The sequence below is a fragment of the Quercus suber genome, unplaced genomic scaffold, assembly GCF_002906115.3.
Source record: "Quercus suber isolate HL8 unplaced genomic scaffold, Cork oak 2.0 scaffold_233, whole genome shotgun sequence".
NCBI classification, from domain to species: domain Eukaryota; kingdom Viridiplantae; phylum Streptophyta; class Magnoliopsida; order Fagales; family Fagaceae; genus Quercus; species Quercus suber.
In genome coordinates this window covers 109,120-128,852 of record NW_027069690.1, presented here as the reverse complement: position 1 = coordinate 128,852, position 19,733 = coordinate 109,120, and the positions used below count along the sequence as shown (strand labels likewise).

The 19,733-nt window shown below is 36.1% G+C and overlaps 3 protein-coding genes across 4 annotated transcripts; 1 reads left to right on the top strand and 2 right to left on the bottom strand.

Annotated features, from left to right (window-relative positions):
• Positions 1-1,174, bottom strand: LOC136070422 (uncharacterized). The gene is made up of 4 exons (XM_065780362.1): positions 982-1,174; positions 546-880; positions 251-461; positions 1-203 (listed from the first exon to the last, which is right to left on the bottom strand). Exons 1-4 carry the CDS (start codon positions 1,172-1,174, stop codon positions 1-3), a joined length of 942 nt encoding a protein of 313 aa, XP_065636434.1.
• Positions 1,175-6,635: 5,461 nt separating this feature from the next.
• On the top strand, positions 6,636-12,657 carry LOC111986005 (bifunctional dihydrofolate reductase-thymidylate synthase). 2 transcript variants are annotated; one of them, XR_010631655.1, is made up of 12 exons: positions 6,636-6,812; positions 7,838-8,349; positions 8,432-8,831; positions 8,939-8,983; positions 9,170-9,235; positions 10,392-10,453; positions 10,583-10,657; positions 10,748-10,913; positions 10,995-11,118; positions 11,440-11,546; positions 11,707-11,895; positions 12,311-12,657. XR_010631655.1 is itself a non-coding variant. In XM_065780330.1 (11 exons), exons 2-11 carry the CDS (start codon positions 7,925-7,927, stop codon positions 11,815-11,817), a joined length of 1,581 nt encoding a protein of 526 aa, XP_065636402.1. In that variant the 5' UTR covers positions 6,636-6,812; positions 7,838-7,924; the 3' UTR covers positions 11,818-12,206. The 2 variants fall into 2 exon arrangements, 1 of the variants encoding a protein (XP_065636402.1); XM_065780330.1 differs by lacking the exon at positions 12,311-12,657 and having other exon boundaries at positions 11,707-12,206.
• Positions 12,658-14,355: 1,698 nt separating this feature from the next.
• LOC111986008 (AAA-ATPase At3g50940) lies at positions 14,356-17,707 on the bottom strand. The gene is made up of 2 exons (XM_024017647.2): positions 16,519-17,707; positions 14,356-14,972 (listed from the first exon to the last, which is right to left on the bottom strand). The coding sequence occupies exons 1-2, from the start codon at positions 17,554-17,556 to the stop codon at positions 14,511-14,513; spliced, it is 1,500 nt and encodes a 499-aa protein (XP_023873415.2). The 5' UTR covers positions 17,557-17,707; the 3' UTR covers positions 14,356-14,510.
• Positions 17,708-19,733: the final 2,026 nt, after the last annotated feature.

Sequence of the window (19,733 nt, the reverse complement as noted above, 5' to 3'; positions counted from 1 at the left end):
CTAAGCTACGGCCTTAAATGCTCTGAGCTTACGATTAATTTTTTTTAGGACAGCATTGGAGATCTTCAAGGAAGCTATGGCCATTGAGTCCTCAGCACTCCCCTTGGTGCACATAACTTCATCGCCTTCCTTTAGTGTCTGATCATCATGTGTAATGGCTTCCTTTTCCTTTGGCGTGCAAGGCTTCGTACCATTGGAACTACCTGCTGTAAAAACTAGCGGATTCACGGCTAAGATTTTGAAACCATACCCGGATTTGCAACTTTCCTCTCTAGTGAATGATCCAAACGGCTTTCCTTCATCTTTGCTAACATTAGATGTTTTCGAGTGGCTCTAGGAGCACGCGTTTGGTGTTTGGCCAAGGGATGAGCTAGAACCCATATTTTCTTTCCCTTATCTACCTTTTTGGTAGTGCGATCTACAACAATCGCACTAACCTCTGCTTGTTGACTGAGCAATTGCTTCCCATCACTATCCAAAAATACTGGTATATCAAGTCTGGGGTAAGGTGGGCTTCCAAAAGGGTTTTATGCCCTTTCCTTTACCTTGTGCCCCACCCGACCATAGGAGAAATAAAGGGCATTAATCCCCTTATATTGTACCAGCTGCTCAATACCATCGATCTTGATGAGCTTAATGAAAGGATTTTCTAAATTGACTTGAACACAAATCCTGGCAAATCTCCCTCTAGTTTCTGAAGCAGTATGTGTATCAATCCTTAGCAATAGACCTATGGCTTGGCTGAGGTCACGAAGCACTGATGGCTCACAGTATTCAATGGGTAGTTGCGGAAGCTGCACCCAGATAGCCACCAAAGATACACTAGCCGTAGCTGGCTTGAAATTTGGCTCCCATTTTCTGACTGAGAGATAATGTCCTCCTACAAACCATGGGCCTTCCCTCAAAACTCTTTCATAGTCCACTTTCAGCAAAAAAAGAACTAAGAAAAAGTCTCTCTCAAGGTCAACACAATCAACCTACCACTTGGTTTCCACAGATTGCTAATACGTGAGGTAAGAAACTGGTAGCCAACAGTCTTCCCTATCACTTTGATTATGAGTGCATTAGACCATAAAGCTCTGAGGTTGGCTTTCCTAGTCCCAGAGAGATTAACCGCTGCTATCCCTGCTGCAATATCAGCACTTTCATCATCAAATTCAACCTCCATGTCCATATTGTGCTCAAACTTGAAGGCTTGTTCATAAGCCCCAGGAACCTCACCAATGAGTCTCTCTTTGTAAGAGTCTTGTTTTTCTCCAACCTGTGGAGAGGTGCTGTTTGACCTGCAAGCATTACCATGATTTTCCTTTACCTTTTTTGTATTGCGCTAAAGTTCATTGTCTAAATCTCTTGACCTAACGGCGGCCTCAGACGTAGTCATGGAGAGCTCTATTTCGGCACCACCTTAACAGTGGATGAAGATGATGTGACTTTGATTTATGGTGTCAAAAATTTTGTTACAACTATGATATAGTAGATTGTGAAATGATTATTTATCACTTTCATATAGATTTTTTTTTTTCATCCCTCACAATTTGTCACGTCATAATTGTGTGCTATTTTTTTTTACTTGAATTTTTTTTTTTTTTTTTGGGTACATACACCTTTAAACAAATTTATGAGAAAAGGAAAATGTTGACAGCCTATCTTCTACGATTTGCCAATTTACCATATATTCAAGGTCTCAAAAGTGAATTAATGGGACCGGCTTTTTTTTTTTTTTTTTTTTTAAAGGAATAGACCCTTGAGAGAGTATGGATAAAATAGATTATCAAGTTTGGAATTATTGTATAATCCATTCAATCAATTAAAAGAGTTTTCAGTTTGAACATGACCAATCCATATACAAGACAAAGATTAGAGGTGGCATCCGAATGGTATTTACTTACTCCACAATTAAAAAAGGTTAGCAATTTGGCAAAGTCTTAACACTTTTTCCTTTGAAGAACCCTTGGTTTTCACTTGGTCAAAAGTTGCAAAATAATAATAATAATAATAATAATGACTTGTACAGGTTTGATAGAAAATTGGGAAGGGTCCGTTGGTTTTACTCTGTTCAATAATCTTTAGAATAATAAAAATTGAATCCCTTACTCTTTATCTTGAAATTGAATCCATGACTTTTGTGTCACCATTATTTAATTCAACTATTTGTGTGTGTTACAAAGAGGAGGTTTGGCTAATGTTGATCATCAATAAAATAAAAGCATATTAAAGTTTTGTGGAGGATAAGCATATTCAATTAGCCTAAAGTCGTAAAGGATATGTGAATCATTAGCCAATCCGAACAAAAATTATTTTGCCGATAGGTGTCATGACTCATGAAGAATATAATCTATGACTTTCTAGCAATTTTTATTAATAGACCAACTGGGTGGATATCAATCATATTCTCAATGAAGTCCTATGATAAGATGACACTTGGCAAATTGGTGCTTACAAATAATTTATCAATAAATCTAATGAGACAAAAAATATGATGTGATTGATATATAATAAAAATAGTATAATAGAGAATTCACGTGAAAATAATATTGCTTCAATTATAATTTATTATCTTAATGAATTGTAAAAATTATTATGAAAAGAGTTGTAACTCTAATAATTTATTAATAAATCTAATGAGACAAAAAAATAATTATGAGGTATTATGTTGCGATTGATACATAATAGAAATAGTATTAATAGAAAATTCACGTGTAAATAATATTGTTTCAATTATAACTTATATATCATCTTAACTAATTGTGAAAATTATTATAAAAAGAGTTGTACCTCTAATAATTTATCAGTAAATCTAATGAGACAAAAAAATCATTTATGAGGTATTATGATGTGATTGATACACAATAAAAATAGCATTAATAGAGAATTCATGTGAAATTGTTTCAATTATTACTTATCATCTTAATGTGAAAATTATTTTAAAAAGAGTTGTAACTCTAATAATTTATCAATAAATCTAATGAGAAAAAAAATAATAATTTCTAAGGTATTATTTTGAGATTGATACATAAGAAAAATAGTATTAATAGAGAATTCATATGAAAGTGATATTGCTTCCTTTTTTTTTTTTTGAGAGAGTTTCAACCTATGGCGTCTACTCCTGATGATAACTCTTTATCATCAGATCAAGTCACCAATCAGTTTTTGATGTAGACAGTGATTGAACCCCAAATCTTTTATTCAACCATCAGAGACTTTACTAGTTGAGTTAACTAGAACTCACAAATATTACTTTAATTATTCCAAATACTGTTTCAATTATAACCTTATCATCTTAACATATTGTGAAAATTATTATGAAAAGAGTTGTACCTCTTATATTGACCAATATGTGAGTGTGCGTCTGTTTTTTTTTTTTTTTAAATCTTAGTTGACATGGATTTATGTATAACTTTTTTGAAGTAAAATTATAATTTTTTTATGGGAAGTAAAATTATACCTTTAATCACCTTCCACGAATAAGCAAATTAGCCAATAAAAATGCACACAATATAACTTATATATACCCATTTATAATGACCAATGTTACATACATAATGTCTTTACAACAAATTTTACAATAGTTGAGTTGTCAAATTGTTGTTGATTCTCATTTGAACTTATTATTAATATCATTTTATTATTTAATATTTATAGCTCACCACTTCTTCTTCTTCTTTTTTAAAATATGACAGAATTTCAAAATCATCNGAGATATAATGGTGTGTGTAGTTTTACCATAGGTTTGGGTCCGAGGACCATGCAATACCTTGGCTCTGTCTACCACTTCAATTTTTGTAAGTATGAGATATAATGGTGTGTGTAGTTTTACCATAGGTTTGGGTCCGAGGACCATGCAATACCTTGGCTCTGTCTACCACTTCAATTTTTGTAAGTATGAGATATAATGGTGTGTGTAGTTTTACCATAGGTTTGGGTCCGAGGACCATGCAATACCTTGGCTCTGTCTACCACTTCAATTTTTGTAAGTAGAGGTTTGTCCTCAGATTGCTTTATTGGAGATGATTCTTCTTTGCGTCAGATTGTGATCTTTACACGTGGCATTGATCTCGCCTCCAACTCGAGGCCCCATCTTTTCATTTATGAAATGCCCTCTGTCTGTTCGTGTTCCGTGCTTGACGCTCCGGTGCGCGAAACGCGCCTTCATTAATGTCCTCGTAAATTGACACGGGTCCAACCGTCCGTGGCCTCCTTGGAAATTGGCGACTTCATTACTAACCCTACTGATAATACTCTTTTCGAACTATGCATGAATTAATTCTCACCAACCCTCACCCCCTATATAAATTGAGGAGATGGTTTCTTCACAAACCATGGACCTCTCAGCACAAACAGAACAAAACATATCCTTCCAACCTCCCATGCCCTTTCAATAACCCCGCCGGAATTGTTACCGGGATTGACATAAACCGGTATGGCCGCAGTCCCCACTGGGCTTTCGGTGCGGCAGAATCTAGGCGTAACCCTGGTGGCGCCCTTCGAGGTGTCCCAGAGGGGTGTTGTTAGAGAACCTAACGTCCTTCCCCGGAGCACACCCCCGACGAGGAAGACGTGCGAATTAACCTCATGGGCGGTGCTCGAGTGTTGCCGTCTCCAACAGCCAACACTCGTGAGGGCCGGAGAGAATCGAGGGAACATCACGGGGGAGGGTATCCCGGAGCCCTTGCATCTGTTCCTCTCTTTGTTCCAGCTCCGCCTAGCCAAGGAGGGAGTTGTTGGGGGCCTGGGAGCATGATTGTCCTTCACCTCCTCCACTGTGTGTCAAGCTCTCCCATTCTCTTGGTGCCAAATAAAAGCACGAGTTGACACTTCCCTCCGGCTAGCTCCCCCTTAGGGCGGCTCCACCTGGGCCTCTGATTGTAGAAATAGCTGGTGGTATTAGCTTGTAAATTTGTTTGTAAAACAGGCCTACCTGAGCCTTTGATTGTAATCTGTAACCTTTCTTTTCATGAAATAATAATAATATCGAGATCTTTCGCTCTTTTTTTTTTTTCTTTTTTTTTGTTTTTTTTTTGAACCTTCTGCATATATTTTTTTTTTAACCTACTGTAAAACGAACACTTAGAACTTAGAACACTTTGCCTGGTGCGCCGGCAAGCACCTTAATCCTCCCCACAGACGGCGCCAATTGTAGGGACTCAATTTGGATTGACCCTGAGTGATGGGTTTTCAACCCAATAAGCCCAAACAATAAATTTATAGAGAGTGGGCTGAGAGGTTTAGGTGCTGGCCGTCGATCACCATGCATGAACTTTTTCTATAAAAAATAAAAATGCTAAGGGTTTCTTTACAAATGGGGGAATGCTCCTCGGCCTGTGGCCGAGGAGGCCTGATTGTTCTCTCACTTTTTCTTTTTTCTTCCCCCCCCACTTCCTTACTTTACTAGCTTTTCTTTTATAGTTTTCATCTTCCTATCTCCTCCTTCCATCTGTTGATCGCCTATTGGCCTTTTTTCTGGTCGTCCGTCCCATCAGAGGCCTTATCGGTACTCAAGTGGTTCACTCTGATCAACGTTATCCTGCCAAGGGGTTACCTCCCCATTAATGCGGCCAGGGGGGGTTAGTTGAGTGCATTAAATGTGAGAGCGATAGCTTATTTTGGGGTTTGTCTTTCCCCAAAATCACCTTTGGCAGGCCGAGGATAAGGTTGTCCTCGGCGTGGATTGGGAAAAGAGACTTTCCCCTACCCTAACAACAAATAGCCTATGCTCCTCGGCCTGGGCCTTGGGCCTGTTTCATGATGGGCCTAGGCTATCAGGCCCATAGGCCCCACAGTATATAAATATTAAAAAGTAAGAAAGTTAACTTATAATTTGTACCCAAACACACAGTTAATTTGAAGATAAGAAACTTTACTAAAACATGTATGATGCCTCTCTATTAAAATAGGTCCCATTAGTTACCATCTCAATATTTTGCTCCGTTTGTTTCGATAGAAAATTTTATGTAAAGATAGTTTTTTGCATTTTTCAATATTTGTTAACATTAGAAAAATTTAGTTAAAAGAAAACTATCTTTAGTTAACACAAAAAACATTATCTCATAGCAAGCTAAATAAGAGCAGTTATAAGATCTTTTTTTAACACACTTAAGATTATTACAAAACATAAAAAAATAAAATAATTTTATAGAAAATACTTTTTAAAAAATAATTCATTTTTTAAAAAACATTAACATCGAAATTATAGGGAAAAAAAAATACATACCAACAAAACCTACATCACAACAACAAGGTAATACCATGGACGAAATGGGTAACTAACCATAAAATCCTAACAATATAATTAGTTGTCAACGTTTTCAAACTATTTTTTTTTTTAGCACCTCGAGTCTCAGAAAATCGAGTTGTGCGCTCATACCTCGAGTCTTTGATGCTCGATTTTTATAGTTTGACCTGGCCTAGTTCCACGTGGCATCCCACGTGGAACTCGAGTTTTTGAGGCTCGAGGTCTAAGCATATATGTGAACCACAGCCACCCATAAAGAAATCAGAGCATGAAGAAAAAAAAAAAAAAACCTTGAAGAAGAAGAAAGAAGCCGAAAGCCAGAAGAAAAAAAAAAAAGAAAAACCCAGAAACGGCGCGACCGGGGCCGCAGTGCGGACCGGGTCGGCGCGACCCAGGGCTCGCGCNCTGTGTGTTTTCTTCGAAATGCCGCGTCCCTAATATATTATTATAAACAAAATAAAAAGTACTTTTGTCTAATACAAAAACCCTAGCTCATTCCTAAATTTTCTCAGACACACACGGTTTCTCGGACGTCGTGCTTGCTCTCTCGGTCGAGATTTCTCTCTTCGCTCCGAGATCGGTCTGTCGCTTTACCACATTCTTGTTTTGTTTTCTTTGCGATTCAAGATTTGGTTTTTTTTTTTTTTTTTTTTTGTTTTTTGACCCAACCAAAAAAAAAAAAATGGTTGGTTTTAGAATTTGTGTGAGGGATTTCAATTTTTTTGATGAATATTTTGTGGAATCGCAATAACTGTTCTTCGAATTTGCATTGCCAATTTTTTTTTTAATTTTAATTTTTGTTCTGTTTTTCAACGGGGAGTTTGGAAAATCATATTCTTACTGTTTGACTTTTTTTAATTTTTAATTTTAAATATGCTACATGAATTGTGTGTGAGGTTCTCTTTTGTTTATGTATTATTTTTAATTTATGAATGAACTTTGAGTCATGTGTGAGCTATTGAATCAGATGGGTACTTTTTTTTTTTTGTGGACAAAGGGTTTAGTAGATTTTTGCGTTGAGAATTGCTTTAGGAATAGTTGGATTTGCATGCATGTTGTTCTTGTTCATGCCTGTAATCTATGGTTGGGGATGAGGTTTATAGCTCAAATTGGTACTTTGTTTTCGTTGTAGAGCAAGGTAAGACCTGGGCTCAGACACCAAAGGGTGCGTGTGTGACTATTTTTTTTTTCTTTTTTTTTAAGCTACAATTTATGGTACATTACGTATTTAACAAGCTGTTTATACTTCACTTTTAGTAGCTTGTTAATTATGGTATATTAAAGTTAGATGGGTTGGGTTAGACAAATAGGAAGTGGTGGTTTTTTGGGTTTCTTTGAAATTCCAGGTATTTTTTTATGAATTGGGGTCATGCCCATGTGGTCTCTAGCTAGTTTGCATGGTTCTAGTGTTCTGATTTTAACTTTTTCAACAAAAATGCGCGTGCGCGCACATACACGAATATTCCCAATTTTGGCTTCTTTTTGTGTTTTGCTCTGTTATCTGTTTTTGTCATTACTTTGCCTATTGGATGGATATTGAGGAATGGTTTTCACATTTCATATGTTTTATTTTTAAAATTTTTCTCTATTTTTTTCAATTTTCAGGTTGTACAGCCCTTCCTGAAACTTGGGCTGTGCCGTACTTGTTTTGTGTCATCTTCTTTAAGTTTCTGTAAAGTTTGCAGTTCAATTATGGCTAGTGACTCTTTGATGACTACTAATGGCAATGGAAATGGACTGCCTGATCCACGGAGGACTTACCAAGTGGTTGTGGCTGCAACCCGAGATATGGGTATTGGTAAGGATGGAAAACTGCCCTGGAATTTACCTTCTGACCTCAAATTTTTCGAGGAAATCACTGTGAAAACCTCAGATCCTGGGAAAAAGAATGCGGTTCTAATGGGTAGGAAAACATGGGAGAGTATCCCCGTTGAGAAACGGCCTCTACCTGGTCGCCTTAATGTTGTTCTGACTCGCTCTGGGAGTTTTGACATTGCAACTGCTGAAAATGTTTTAATATGCGGAAGTGTGGCTTCTGCTTTGGAGTTGTTAGCTGCTGCACCTTACTGTCTGTCAATCGAAAAAGTGTTTGTTATCGGAGGTGGCGAGATATTGAGGTGTGCTTTTGTTGCTCATTCCAGTACTGAGGAGCTCTTGTTTCTTTCTTTCTCTATTTATATTGGCCATCTTTATATACAGGGAAACTATCAATGCACCTGGATGTGATGCTATCCACATTTCAGAAATTGAGACAAGCATTGAATGTGACACATTCATGCCTGGGATTGATTACTCTGTATTTCAGCCATGGTACTCATCCTTTCCTGTGGTGGAAAATAACATACGACATTCCTTCACAACTTATGTTCGCGTTAGGAGTTCTGCAGTTGAATCCCTTAGTCAAAATGGTGATCTGAACTTTGATAGTGGGTCAGAGACTGGTAAGTTTGAGGTAGAGAAATTCTCTTTCCTGCCCAAGACAATCTTTGAGAGTCATGAGGAGTACATGTATATTAGATTGGTTCAAGAAATCATCTCAGATGGAAATCCTAAGGATGACAGGACAGGGACTGGTACTTGGTCAAAGTTTGGCTCCCAGGTTTGGTCTCCAATTATTAAGCTATACTTGTTTTGCTTCTATTCAACTCTCTCGTCTTTACATATTGATGCCATTTGTTGCATGCTCTCTCTGTTGTATTTCCACAGATGCGGTTCAATCTGCGCAGAACTTTCCCACTTCTTACTACCAAGGCATGTGTATCTTTCTTGTTCAGTCAAAAAAAAAAAAAGTTTAACTTATTTGTGAGGCTTATTGTATATATTTCCTTGTCTCTGTCCAGCGATTTTGAATTGGTGGCTATGTTATTTTATTAAAAAAGGAATATCTCTTATTCATCTTGATATATGGATTGACACATGTTATCATTTGGTTAATAGAAAGTATTTTGGCGAGGTGTCGTTGAAGAACTTCTATGGTTTATCAGTGGTTCGACAAATGCAAAGGTAATAATGTCTTGAACATTTTGAGTCATATGCTTCATCATTCTTGTTCCTGACCATAATTCAAAATGGGACTGGAGGGAACTACTCAGTTTCAGACGCTTATTGACAAGCTTCACTCATTTGGTCATTTTTGTTTTTCTGCATGAATTGTGTATTTGTCTAAAAATTCATAGCGTTTATATAATAATAATAATAATAATAATAATAATAATAATAATAATAATAATTTTTGACACTCTCTTTAGAAACATGGCCCATAAGAAGTGTCAAATTTTGTAAATCATGCTGTTTTAGGTTCACATGTCGAAATTCCTTGCATGTGCAATCTATTCACCTCTTTAATTATTCCTGTGTATTGGACCAAGTATGTGGCTGCTAGTTTGTAAAGAGCAAGGTTTACATCATAAAAAAAGTCACTTGTTTTTGTTTTCTCTAAGTGGTGTTTGTGCAAAAAGAGTATGTTTAGTTGCATGTATGGTAGATGCATACACCTAAAGAAATGAATTATAACCTTAAAATTTATTGAGTATGCTCAGTTCTCTGTTGGAATGATGTTGACAGCTGTAATGAGTTCATCTTGACATTTGGTAATTTTTGTTTTTTCTGCATGAATTTTGTAGTTTTTTAAAAATTCATAGCGTTTATATATATATATAATAAATTTTGACACTTTCTGTAGAAACATGGCTTATAAGAAGTGTCGAATTTTGTAAATCATGCTGTTTTAGGTTCACATGTCGAAGTTCCTTGCATGTGCAATCTATTCACCTCTTTAATTATTCCTGTGTATTGGACCAAGTGTGTGGCTGCTAGTTTGTAAAGAGCAAGGTTTACATCATAAAAAAAGTCACTTGTTTTTGTTTTCTCTAAGTGGTGTTTGTGCAAAAAGAGTATGTTTAGTTGCATGTATGGTGGATGCATACACCTAAAGAAATGAATTATAACCTTAAAATTTATTGAGTATGCTTAGTTCTCTGTTGGAATGATGTTGACAGCTGTAATGAGTTCATCTTGACATACAGTCCTGTGCTTCTAATTTCAATGGAAAACCATATGATTTCATTTACCTGAAGTGTGCATAATACTGCATTGAAACTTCTCATCGAATGAAATCATGGTGAAATTCATTCATTCTTGGGGGTTGGTTTCATGACAGGTCCTTCAGGAAAAAGGCATTCATATATGGGATGGAAATGCTTCCAGAGATTACCTTGATAGGCAAGTATTGAACTGTCATATCAATAATGGCATTATACTCATTCTCATGTATCTTGGGTACTCTGGCTATTTTAAATGACTTCTGCTTTTCTTGTGGTTTTAAATTATATCTTTATTTTCCTTTTTCAGTATCGGTTTGACAGACAGGGAGGAGGGTGACTTAGGACCTGTATATGGGTTCCAGTGGAGACATTTTGGTGCTAGGTTGGGACGACTCTACTTTTTCTAAATTTAGATTATGGATTAGTCTTAGAGAATTTAGTTTAAACTTTTTATCCGTCTTGCATTCTTCAGGTATACTGATATGCATGCTGACTACTCTGGCCAAGGATTTGATCAATTGTTTGATGTTATTCACAAGATTAAAAATAATCCTGATGACCGACGGATAATACTCTCAGCATGGAATCCTTCTGATCTCAAATTGATGGCTCTTCCACCTTGCCACATGTTTGCACAGGTTTGTCTTGAAGCAGCATGTCAACTTTTTCCTTAATAATTTCTTTTTGTTTTTGAGTACATCCTTCTTTTCTCTTTGCAGTTTTATGTGGCCAATGGTGAGTTATCATGTCAAATGTATCAGCGCTCTGCTGACATGGGCCTCGGTGTGCCATTCAACATTGCATCTTATGCTCTCCTGACATGCATGATTGCTCATGTTTGTGGTATGCATTTTTACAACAATCAGGAATTAGTATTTAAATGTGTGGATGTCTCTAGAATGATAAATAGTCATATGCTTGTGTGGCGTCGTCTGATGCGCATGAAAAATGGTAAATGTTAAATAACGATGTGCTTGTGAGAATCAGTTTGTAGATGCCTAAACTACTTAATTAGAACATTCAATTTTATGGTTCATCATTCACTGCCAAGGCGACCACAATAGGATCTATTTTCTTATCTCCACTATTTCTGAATTAGTGGAATAATTTGATGAATTTTAGTTAACTTAATACTGTGATTTCTAATTGCCATATCTTGTACAGATCTTGTTCCAGGTGATTTCATCCATGTTATTGGGGATGCTCATGTTTATCGCACTCATATCCGGCCTCTACAGGAGCAGCTTCAGAAACTCCCTAAGCCTTTTCCAGTAAGAATAATAATGTTAAACTGAGACTATGTTAGACTTGATTTTCAACTCGTTTGAAAATATATTATTGGTTGGGCGAGGTTAAAATTTCCTCTACTCATCCAATTTTCATATAATTTGCATCATTCATCTTCATATTTCACCTTTATTTCTATTGCAGATTTTGAAGATAAATCCTGAGAAGAAGAATATAGATTCTTTTGTGGCAGCTGATTTCAAACTTGTAGGTTATGATCCTCACCAGAAGATAGAAATGAAAATGGCGGTTTAGACATCTCATAAAGGTTCTCACTAAAAAAGCATAGAGAAAAGTACCTCCTTCAGGCAATGTTAGCACCTAGTTTTTGAGGCAAGTATATGATTCCACTGATTTATATCCTGCCTCATATTTGGTTCACTTATCAACTTAGAAATTATATGGCATGTTTTAAGTGATCTCTATCAATATTTTGCATTGATGGTTCACTTACCAAATTTATGGCATGTTGCCACAAAGTTGCTATGAGGATTTTTTCATCACTTAATTGGTCCCAATTGTGGTTTGTTATAATCTTAGTGTGGTTGGGGGCTTAAGGTTCTGGAAAAATAATAGCTCTCTTCATGACACATCATGTTTAATGCTGACCAATGCTAGCAAATGCATGTTTTTAGTTTTCATTATGTGTTTATCTTTTATGGCAGATCTTTGTGAACGTAATTTCTACAATTTTTTTGTTGTTGTATGACAATGACACAATTGATAGCTCGTTTCTATGATGTTACAGGAACACCTGTTGGAGGTTTATGTTGCTATTGTTCTATACAAATAAAGAACTTCTAGTATATTATACTTAAAATTAGGAACTGCAGTAAGAGAGAATCCTTTAGTTCCAATGTTTGGTGGATCTAAGGTGATTTAGTTTATCAGTAGCTTCTTACAGTTCATGAACATTTCTCCATTTTACAAGGAGCTATCACTTTCTTAACAGCTGCAAATACTCTGCTACCATGGTTGAAAGTAGCTGGTATCTTGATATTGTTGTTGAAAATAGAATTTGGATCTTGAATTCTCTTGGACTGGCTTACTTGGTGTATTATTTTTATAAAAACAGTTGCTTGGACTTACTTAAAAGTTTGGTAGAGTGATGATTTGGAAGTGATTTGATGATCAATCATCAATTTCAGCAATACAGTGCGGTATCGTAGATTGTGATGTTCCCTTTGATATTATTGTTGTGATTTTTATGGGTTTAAATGCAAGAATGGGCTATACAGAATGGTTTATAGCATGATCATGTCCATAAAAATAATGGAGTTAGCCTAGCTTCACTTGTTACTGATTTTAAGCCTTCTTTTTGTTAAAATTTAAAGGACTGTTGAGCTCCTCTTTGGGCACCTTTAGGAATTAGGATTTTGTGATGGCTAGCGGTTTAGCATTTGTTGGCTGATATTTATTAGTTAGAAGTTACAACAATTGGAGAGGAAGAGGATTTAAACCTTGTTTCTCGCTAGATAATGCTACTGAATTATAAGACTTTTTGATGATAAATTAATGTAATTTTAATAACATAACTATCAAAAGTAATATTTCATAATAATTCAAAACTTATTTTATCAAATTCGAAATGCGAGGACAATAAAGTTACCAAATGGATCTTAATTCCTAATCCGATTACTGTGAATATGGAATAATTACTCTTAATTTTCTGTGATAAGAAAGAGGAAGTACTGAACAATCACTCTGTTTCGCAAATGGTCTAAACCAGCAATGTGTTTATGGGATGGCAGGGGAGAATATCATGCAAGAAAGAAATGTATGGACGAGATTAGCATAAATCTTTCGTTCACAAGCCATGTACAAACAAGGTGCTCATGTATGTGTGCCGGATATATTCCCTATGTGCTAGTTATATTTCATGACTTGCCCTGCAGATTTGCAACCATATAATGAATTTTAAGAAGGGTTATATGACTAGCCTCTTTTTTTTTTAAAAAAATTGTCACACTATTTAGAGTCAATTTGGTTCAGCTTTATATTTTTGAGCATTTTGAAAAACTTGCTTTTATAAGTGTGTTTTGCAATTGCAGCTTGAAGGGTGCAATGCAAAAACGTGTAAAATCACAATGGTGTGGCCAAATATGAAATATGTGTTTACAAAACACTATCGTGTTTTTTTTTTTTTGGCCAAAAAACAAAACCATACAGGTACTTAATAACTTGTAATATATCGTGTTTTTTTTTTTTGGCCAAAAAACAAAACCATACAGGTACTTAATAACTTGTAATAATACTTATAGTTTGCCAAACTCACTATTCGATTATATGATCTCTGCTTGTGAATTGTTAGGAAAAAAATGGTTCAAAATCTCTCTCTCTCTCTCATTTTTACTAAACAAATGAGTTTTGAATTTGATAGTCCACTGATTCTTCAACATTAGTTGGTTTGAACCTCTGCTTAGTTTCACCCAAGCTTGGTCATGGATAGATCACCAAGATTCGAGTCAGTGATAATTGTAGTATGAAGACATGCTGGAGGTTCTTTTTACCCTTCCCTCACAATACTACTTCACTATAATCACCCAAGAGTATTTAGCTTTTAACCTTAGATTAAGGTGAAACTTAGCACATATGATGAACATATGAAGAACATGTAATTGGTGCAGTTGGAAAATATTGATCTATTGAGTCAAGAGTCTTGTGGCTCATTAGCATTGCCGAATCCTCTCCATGTGAACAACTTAGGTTTGAATCCCCTGAATTCCCCTCACTTGTAAATTAAAAAAATAATCTACTTAAAATAACGAGTGATAAGATGGAAAAGAGTTATAGTTGATGTAACTTGAACTCAATCATATATATTTTAAAATGTATATATGGCTCTATCAACACACACATACATAGAAGCACATACCAAATTATCTCCTTATTATCTATGTAGCTTTTTTGTTTTTAATATTTGGCACCTTCATTACGATTGCAACACATCACAGAATCCTTATTATTTGTTTGCCTTTCTCACCCTCCGTTGTCCCATTTCCACCTTTGCCCTCTACCTCTTCTGTACCTTCTGCTTCACTAGCTTTAGTTTCATCACCCTCTCTCTTTTTCCCTTCAAGAAACTCAATTAAGCCTCTTAGTGCAATTTCAGGTTCCTCATTTTTCAGTAAATGCTCAGCTACCTCTGCTGGAGTTACCTTTGTTGTCTCTATCAACATCTCAATATCTGAGAACAGTGAGTGCTCTGTAATTCCAAGGTAATTTGATGCTAGCATTTTGAATCCGCATGGTGTGCAATAGGACATGTGGATGTGTACATCCATACGACCAGGACGCAACAAAGCTGGGTCCAGCCGATCTTTATGATTGGTTGTGAACACTATTATCCGCTCATCCCCACAACTTGACCATAAGCCATCTATGAAATTAAGCAACCCTGACAAAGTCACCTAAACAGAAAGAAAATATATGATCAAATTATCGATAGGCAGTTATTCTTGGAAGAAAGGTACCTGCAGCCATCATCATGCACTAAATAGTATGAAGATTCTTACCACTTAGACACAGAAAGACAAGATTGCTCGCAATGCTCCCATGAAAATTGAATGGGGAAACTAAAAATCCAAGGTTGATATATGAACCTCCATAATAATATTTCTTTTCTTTGATTGAATCTATAAGACTAGTGAAGCCCACTAATCACATTAAATGACAGCATCAAGCCATTGAGGGTTACTACCCTCATATTCTAGGTGGTAGTGGAACTGGTGCTCTTATTGTTTCCTCAGTGGTGCCACTCCATGACAGCCTAAACTCAATGCCTGCTCCCTAATGGGCTGAGGTGTATGCTTATATTTCAATTTGAAACTAAGTGATAAACTACCAATTGCCCCAAAGAGGAAGCTTTTAAACCACCTTCTTTGATACCATGATAAATCATCAATTTTTCCAAAAGCTTAAACTATTAGGAAATGGTAAATTTAATCATTTAACCAGTATTCTAACAAAAAGGATTCGATCATCCCACTTTTCTGGCAAGATATGCATACCCTGCACATCCATGAGGTTGTTGATTGACTAGTCCTGGCCATAATGGAGAAAATACACTCACACCCTACACACCCTCCAATGTTCCAAGCTACTCCAGAATTAGAGGCTGTTTAAACCAAAGATTTTCTTAGCTGATTTGGTAATTGATGCATTTCACAGACCACAGATCTACCAGGCCTTTAGGAAATATAATTCCACAATCAGAAGATAGAAACCCATAAGCCTTTTCTAACAGTGAATTGAGTTTTAAGAGTTTAATTAATTAGTACCCCTTACGCCTTTTGTGACACTGAATGGAATTCTAAAGATGTTAGTATTTCCCAAGAGTATAAAATCCCAAACCAGGTGTTAAAGAACATTTGCAAAGAACTGTGCTTCTATTGTACACAGCTTCAAAAAGGTATTTAGCACAGAAAGAGTACTCCAGCTGTCCAGTAAATACATAAACACTAAAATTCTTTTCATGACAAACATCTTTTCTATTCATCTCCAAAATGTCTACCGCCACCAAAATCATTGCAACCTCTCAAACTCAAAATGATATTTACCATAAATAAAGCATACATCTAGCAACTACTTAGCACAAGGAGTATCTATTAACATAATTTTTGATTATTCAATAATTACAAAGGGCGTTTGGGGATTTGAATCTTGGATGTCTCAAATGAAAACACTAGGAAGTGCTGGTTAAGCTACAAGGCTCTTGGCAAGTATATATTAACATAATGCAACAACATTCAAGTATTTAATCCCAAAATTTTGAGGTCGGCTATGAATTTTCAACAGACTAGTCAAGAATTGCCTAATGTAATCTTATATGTCATCTATTTTATCTGAAGTCATACCATCAAACATAATCTTGAACATAAACAATCATATACCATCAGCTAGGCATCAGAGAAAATCATTAAAAACAGAAATGATTACAAAGAGCAATAACCTCACCTGCGTTCCCTGTTGTTGATGATAATGAGATGGAAAAGGATTCATAACCCTGGCCTTTTCAAGCCTATCCTGCAATTCAATAGAGCAATCAATATCCTCCACCACAAGTATAGACCGGTTTGCTGTCGAGATCAACAGGTTCCTCAGGTCAGAATTACGCCTAACTTCAGTCAACTCCAAGTCATAGATATCAAAATTAAGGTAATTCGCCATAGCAGCAATCAAACTAGATTTCCCAGTACCAGGTGGTCCAAACAACAAGTACCCACGTTTCCAAGCCTTCCCAACTTTCCTGTAAAACTCTTTCCTCTTCACAAACCTTTCAAGGTCCTCCATTATCATCTCCTTCACATTCACATCCGTAGCCAACGTATCAAAAGTCGCAGGATGATCAAGATTCACAGACTGCCACCTCTCCACTCTATGCCCTCTCATTCTATCACCACCCAAAGTGAAAAGCTTTAATGTCTTTCTCTCTTCTTTCACTTCCTTAGACTTTTCTAACACATGGGGCAAGTAGTTTTGGAACACCATGTCTTTGTGTTTCTTGTGGAAGCTTAACTCCATGTAACGAACCTCGTTCATGCGAACTGAATTGTAAGGACCCGAGTCAGGTCCAATTACCCACTTTGACTGTACTTCCTTCGACACCAACTTCCATTTCAGTTGGACACCATTGAATGTGTCAACTATTTCTTCGTTTCTTTCCATGGTGACAGAGATTTTGGTCTCTTTGACAGGCATGGAGACCCTGAAACGTTTAGTGTTGGGAGAGAGAGTGGGTTTAAGATAAAGCTGTGCAGCTTTGAAGAGGTGGTTGTGGTTAAGACCATCGAACTCATCGATGACAAGGGTGAGTTGGGAAGAGAGTGAGGAGAAGAGAGTGCGGAGTTTAAGGTATATGTAGTTTCGGAGCTCATGTGGGAGGTAGTCACGTGCGAGGGATCGGAGGAGCATGGCAGTGGCGGCGGCGGAGGCCACGGCGGAGATCATTGTCTTGGTGGAAGGGACTTGGAGGTTTTGGGTTTGGGGGAACATGGTTTTTGGGATGGTGGGAAAGATTTGATCTTTGAGGGGTTTTGGGAAATGGGGTTTATGGGTTTTGTTGGCTTTGTAGCAGAGATTCAGATTGGGGAAGAAATGTTGCGATGGTGGTGGTGGTGGTAGGTATTGACTTTTGACAGATTTGTAGTGGAAGAAGGGACCGTGAATTTGACTTTGGCCTGAAGGTTTGAGTGTGGGGCCCAGAGAAAAATGGCCAAATTGACTTGTTGTTGTTGACATTGACTTGGAAAATGACTAACAATTTGTGCGGAAAAAAAAAAAAAAAAAAAAAAAATTACACTTTAGCCAATTGTGGTTTGCCTTTAATTTGATGTCTCTATTTGTAGTTTAAATTTTGACATTTTGCCCACTTGTGATTCTCACCGTTACTGTGCTATAACCCACCTCTCCCTCACCGTTACTCTAAAACAGAAATATGTCAAAAAAAAAAAAAGCTCAAACAAATAAAAAATTTAGGGTTTTTGATTGCTTAAGAACTTCTATGAAAACATATGCTCAGAAAAATCAAACCTAAGTTAACCTCTATAAATATCATATTTTCCTTCGCTATGTGTCTCTTTCCTCTCACCTATTCTTCTACAACATTCTCTCTCTCATCTCTTTGCTCTCTCTTCGATGGTGGAGTTAAGGAGGACATCGGCCACCATAGCGATGGGTTTCATTTTCCTTCATTCTTGCTTCATGGGTTTCATTTTTTTGTGGTTTTGGTTGTGGGTACATCTGATTTCCTTCATTCTCGTATTTGATTTGGTTTTAATTTTTGGTTGCAATGGCTATGGGTTTATGTTCAAAATTAATGGGTTTAATTTTTTGTTTATGTTCAAGATTTATGGGTTTATGTTAAAATATTCTGGGTTTAGCTTTTAGTTTCTAACTCCTTAATAGAAGCCACAGCGATGGGTTTCATTTTCCTTCGTTCTTGCTTCATGGGTTTCATTTTTTTGTGGTTTTGGTTGTGGGTTCATTTGATTTCCTTCGTTCTTGTATTTGATTTGGTTTTAATTTTTGGTTGTAGTGGCTGTGGGTTTATGTTCAAAATTAATGGGTTTAATTTTTGGTTTGTGTTCAAGATTTATGGGTTTATGTTCAAAAATTCTGGGTTTAGCTTTTAGTTTCTAACTCCTTAATACAAGCTTGATAGAAATAGCTATAACAATTGTTGACGCAAGAGTCATGAAATGCCACATATAGATTGTTTCCAGGAGGTAGACAATCCAACAAAGTTTAACAAATTAACATAATACCAACATGGATGTATCTCATCTTCGTTCTTTGCTTGTATTTGGAGTCAAAGATCTACCACCTAAGTTGTCCATTTCAAAATTATTTTATGCTAGATTCAAGCTGCTCAAGGTGTTGGATTTGCAAGGAGCTAAAGTGACTAAACTACCACAAATTTCAATAACCCTAACTTTTTTATCTGTTTGCATTTTTGTTTTTGACATATTTCTGTGTTAGAGTAACAATGAGGGAGAGGTGAGTTACGACATAGTAACATTGAGAATTACAGATGGGTAAAGTGTCAAAATTTAAACCATGGATAGACATATCAAATTAGAGGCAAATTACAGGTGGGTAAAGTGTAATTATCCCAAAAAAATTATTAGGTATTCAAGCTACAGAAAGTTTCAAGTGAGGCTCACCCCTCATGTGAGAGTCTTCCTTACTTAATATTTTGTCAAAATTGAGTGAGAAAATGGATACAATGATTTTCCAACAGGTAATTTTGAATTTTTTTTTTTGGTTCTCAGAATGGTTGATTTTCCATAGTGGTGCACAATAAAATGAAATTTTTTTTTGAGTTTTAGCTTATAGCGTCTGCTATTGATGATAACTTTTTATTATCAAACCAAAACACCAATTAGTTTTTGGTGTAGGAAGGGATTGAACTCCAGATCTCTTATTCAACTATTAGAAATTTTACCAGTTGAGCTAATTAGAACCTACTAATAAAATGAAGTTAGTGATTTGTTGATATGAGACATATTATAATTGATGCATGATAAGAAGATACAAGTGATTTAATACGACATTTTAGTAAATTAAAATTAGTAAAATTTTTTTTATTATAATTAATTTAATAGTTACAATATTAGGAGAGAGAAGATCTAAATTTTGGTTCTCCTAATAAAGGAAAATAAAGTTTATGT